General features: G+C 41.6%; 1 protein-coding gene across 1 annotated transcript; it reads right to left on the bottom strand.

The window, feature by feature from the left end:
- Nucleotides 1-1457: 1457 nt before the first annotated feature.
- LOC119326618 (protein RESPONSE TO LOW SULFUR 1-like) lies at nt 1458-2152 on the bottom strand. The gene has a single exon (XM_037600249.1). The coding sequence runs from the start codon at nt 2046-2048 to the stop codon at nt 1722-1724; it is 327 nt and encodes a 108-aa protein (XP_037456146.1). The 5' UTR covers nt 2049-2152; the 3' UTR covers nt 1458-1721.
- Nucleotides 2153-4571: the final 2419 nt, after the last annotated feature.

Genomic DNA, 4571 nt, shown 5'->3' with positions numbered 1-4571 from the left:
CCATCTCATGCACCCCACAAAGGGTGCATGGTGGCAGCCATGTTGGACCGACCCTTGTCCCCACCCACCAGATCACGTCAGATATGTTTAGTTTTTTTAAAAAATTGTTCATAATTCCAAATTTTGTTTAAATTTTCCAAAAATATTCAGAATTTCAAATTTTCGAAAAAAAATTCAAACTTTCAAATTTTGTTTAAATTTTTGAAAATGTTCAAAATTTCAAAAGTATTTACATTTTCAAATCCAGAATTTCAAATTTTGTTTAAATTTTAAAAAAATGTTTAGAATTCCAACTTTTGTTAAAATTTTCAAAAATTCTTTAAATTTCAAAAAGTTCAGAATTTCAAATTTGGTTTATTTTTAAAATAAAATCAAAATTCATTTTTTAAAAGTTTAGACTTTCAAAATGGTTAAATTTTCAAAAAATATTCAGTATTTTAAATTTTCAAAAAATGTTTATAATTTGAATTTTTGTTTATATTCTCAATAAAAGTTCAGAATTTTAAAATATGTTTATATTTTTCACGTTTTTTCAGTTTTGTTCACCATTTAAAATAATTATTCGGAATAAAATAATTATTCGGAATTCAAAATTGTTCAACACGTCTAAACACATGCTGGCTGCCAAACAAAGTCTTAGCTCGGCATGTGTCATACACCGCTGCCAAACAACAACAAATGCATGAACTCAACATGTATGAGAGAAGAACAACTAGGCTAGGTCCATACATGCTACCAAACACACTCTAACTGCGGCAATTTGGTTCCGTGGATCTAGGGAGCCTAGAACTTTATTTTATTTGAAAATGATCTTTAAAAATTACAAGACAGTTGATATTTTCCTTCGGTGTAGTTGTTCTCTACAAATATGTAAAATTCCATGAAATACTACTCCCTCTGTTTTTAAATATTTATATTTTTAGTGATTTTAAATGGACGATCACATATGGATGTATACAGACATATTTTAAAATATAGATTCACTCATTTGCTTCGTATAAGTCACTCGTATATAGTCGTTGAAATCTATAGAAAGATCAATATTTAGAAACGAAGGAAGAATACGATGATGTGCAGGCTATGAAAGAAATCAAATAATTTAGCCTGACTAGATCCGGTTGACTACTCAAAGGCCAAGCCAGAGTAGAGTGAATCTGCGGCGATATGATTGATGGATTTGGACGAGGCGTGACAACATGAAGACACAACTTAACTACTACTCCGTTCGTTTCAAAATAGATGCAACTTTGTACTACTCTAATACAAAATTGATTCATCTATTTTGAAACGGAGGAAGTACTAATTTTTAAAGTCATCATCTATTTTGGAACGGTGAAAGTATGTTATGATTCAAAAGGTTTTGTGACGATAAAGGGGATTAAGTTGTTGAGTGGGGTGCTGATAGGAGGGGATTGTGAGGGTGTCCGTTTAGAGCGAGACAATTGTCCCTACGGCTGTGAGAGGTAAAAATAAATGTATATAGAATTAAAACACGTCTACATACACCCATTTATCCTACAAGTATTTACGAATATATACTTCCGCGCCTGCTATTCAATTGTACTAGTCGTACGTAGAGTACAAGTTACAAACACTGACATCTTGCTCGTACAAGAAACTAATTAACCTCTTCATCGATCGTCAAAGCATCACCGACGAGCTCGGCCACGCGCTCTGCCTGCCTCTTCGCCTCCTCCAAGCGGGTCCAGTGCCACGCTCCGCTAGCTGCTGCGTGCGGCGGCGAGCTCCCGCGCGAGCTCCTGGACGTGGCCCTGGTACGCGCGCGCGAGCTCGAGGGCCTCGCACTCGGCCTCGCCGAGCTGCGCGCACAGCCGCTCCTCGGCCTCCTCCGCGGCCTCGGCGCGCAGCCGCGCGGCCTCCAGCTCCGCCCGCAGCAGCGCCACCTCCCGCTCCAGCTCGGCGTTCCGGCGACGCAGCAGCAGCGCCTCCGCCTCCGCCTCGCCCTCCGCCGGCGCCGCCACGGCCTTCCGGCCGCTCTTCCAGCCAGAGGCCGGCGGCGCGGCGGCAATGGTGATGGACGGCGCCATGGACGGAGATCGAAGAACGGAGAGCTCGAGAGAGGATCGAATCGAGTGCTCGAGTGGCTGTTATGATTAGCTGCAGGTCCTGGGATTGCTTTGATGAGGGAACCGGTGCCCGGGTTTATTTATGGCCGGGGGCAAGAGCCGGGAAGGCGTCCAGGTTCGGTGTATCTGGACGTGCGGACGGGAAGCAGCGACGGGTACGCCAGCGGTCACCGGTGGTGATTCTGGCCCGTCAAAAATATCGACGAAATGGGGTGAGGTGACGGCTGTGGACGAGGCGGGTCGATGCGGGCAGACTCGGCGACTCGTTGGCTTTCCCTGGTTGAAAGAAGAGGCGAAACTCCTACGGTGAGCTCGAGCTCTCGAGATAACAGTAAATTCCAAAAAAATACAGTATGTACTCACTCTGTTTTCTACAGTATTTATTTATAGGAGAAATGGATGTATCTAGTACTCCCTCCGTCCTATATTATTTGTTTTAAATTTGTCTCGATACGAGAAGTTGACATCTAATTTTAATTTGAGACGGAGGTAATTTTAAAAATACATCTGAATTTTTTTAGAGAACATTGGTTTTTTTCTACACTCATGTAAATTCTCGTGATGAAATCACATTTGCGGAGGCGTAGCTAGATTTTAGACTTTTGCATGAGATAGGAAACACAGATAGATAGGAGGGACCTCAGCTGCACCCCCAAGGAGAAAAAAACAACAACGCCACAGGGCGTCGTGCCGTCAGGCCAAACAAGTCGACCTAAATTTCTTCCCGTTTGAAGCGACCTGACCAGCACCCACCTGTCTCCAAAACCGACGATAAGCATCCGCCTACAGCCAAATCGGCTAAGGAGGGAGGGAGGGGGCCGCAGGGGGAGGGGGGCGAAGGGGTGAGACTGAACCTCATATATGAAGGTAAGGAAGAAGTTCCCTGCCGCAGTCATAGCCCATCACCCGTGTGATCAAGGACGCCGACCAAAACCTCTCATGAACACTGCTTTCCAAAGGGCTTTGTCCGCTCGCCAGTCGTCGCCCAGGGCCATCATCGCCAGATTTCGGTGTCATCCGCCACGAAACGGAGCAACACAGACCACACCACTGTCCTTGACGGGTGGACTATCAAAGCGTTCATTCTTCATGTAATTAACGTAGAAGATAAAAAAGGTGAGCCATAAGAACTAGTTGCTCGATAGAGTCGGAGGATGAACCTGGTAAACCTTTATTTTTCACGATATCATTTACAAACCTTTATTTTTCACGATATCATTTACACCACGAGGCCGCCGCCGTCCGAAGGCACACAAATCTAACAAGGAAAAAACATAGCTTCTCTCCTCTAGCTTGGATTGGTGAATGCTATATCTCACATGTTGGGAGAAATTGCTCACGTCTTCATCACGCGCGTTTCGGCCTAAAAGCGTCTATTTGTTTTTCTATTTTTTCCTTTTATGATTATTTTTATTTTTTGCATTTATTTTTATTTTCTTTTTTGTTTTATTAATATATGGTATGATTTTAATATTTACATTATATTTTATTTGTGGGTAAATACATGAGTACTACTTCCATCCGAAAATAAATGTTGCTTGAACAGATGTCTAGATACATCTAGACATCTGTTTGAGTGACACCTACTTTCGGTACATCTAGACATCTCTTTGAGCGACACTTGTTTTCGGACGGATGAAGTATTTGTTTATGAGATGCACAAACACTTTTTAAAAGATAATTTAATTCAAAACATAAACGTCTCTTTAAGGGCTCCATTGGTTCAAAGGAATTGCCTGGGATTTTAGATGCACCCTGAGGAAAATTTTCTACATTTGCAGTATTAGGATCCTTAGAAAAAAAATCTAAGTACTATTTTGCACTCTATTTTGAAGAAAAAATTTCCACCTACTCAAACTCTTGGTGAATTTTTTCTTTCAGTGACATCACATACTAGTTGATCCAAACTTCCCCGGTTTAGAAATCTTATACTCCCTTCATTTTTGGAGTAGGATTCAAGAGGATATGCTACTTGAATTATATTATTATTTTTTCATATTATTGCGTTTTGAGAATCCTATGAACTACTCCCTTTATTCATAAATATTACCTTCGTCCTAAATTATTGATTTTTCTAAATACGGATGTATCTAACACTAAAACGTGTCTGAATATAGGGCACATGGTATCGCATCTGAGAGGCGAGCATCAAGCGATCAGATTTTCATGCCTCGTCATGCCTGTTGTTCTCCCGTTCTTTCTCCATGACCTCGCCCTAGATTAAATTTCTGGAGATCAAGGTCCTCGAAATCCTCAGAGACCTCGACGCCGTTCTGCTCTCCTTGTAACTAGATCGGAAACGCGCCTTGGCGCGTGGTACCTGGCTGAACTTGTTATCCCGGCATTTAAACAAAGCACAATATCGTTGCTACATAGTATGGGATCATTTGTCAAAGTCATGACATAAGGAAAGGCAATCACATTTACCAAACGCAAAGAAAACATGAGGAATTCTATCAGTAGAACCATTCGTCTTGAAGTTCA

This window comes from Triticum dicoccoides, chromosome 6B, assembly GCF_002162155.2.
Source record: "Triticum dicoccoides isolate Atlit2015 ecotype Zavitan chromosome 6B, WEW_v2.0, whole genome shotgun sequence".
In the NCBI taxonomy this organism is placed as follows: Eukaryota; Viridiplantae; Streptophyta; class Magnoliopsida; order Poales; family Poaceae; genus Triticum; species Triticum dicoccoides.
This window is presented reverse-complemented; position numbering and strand designations above follow the sequence as displayed.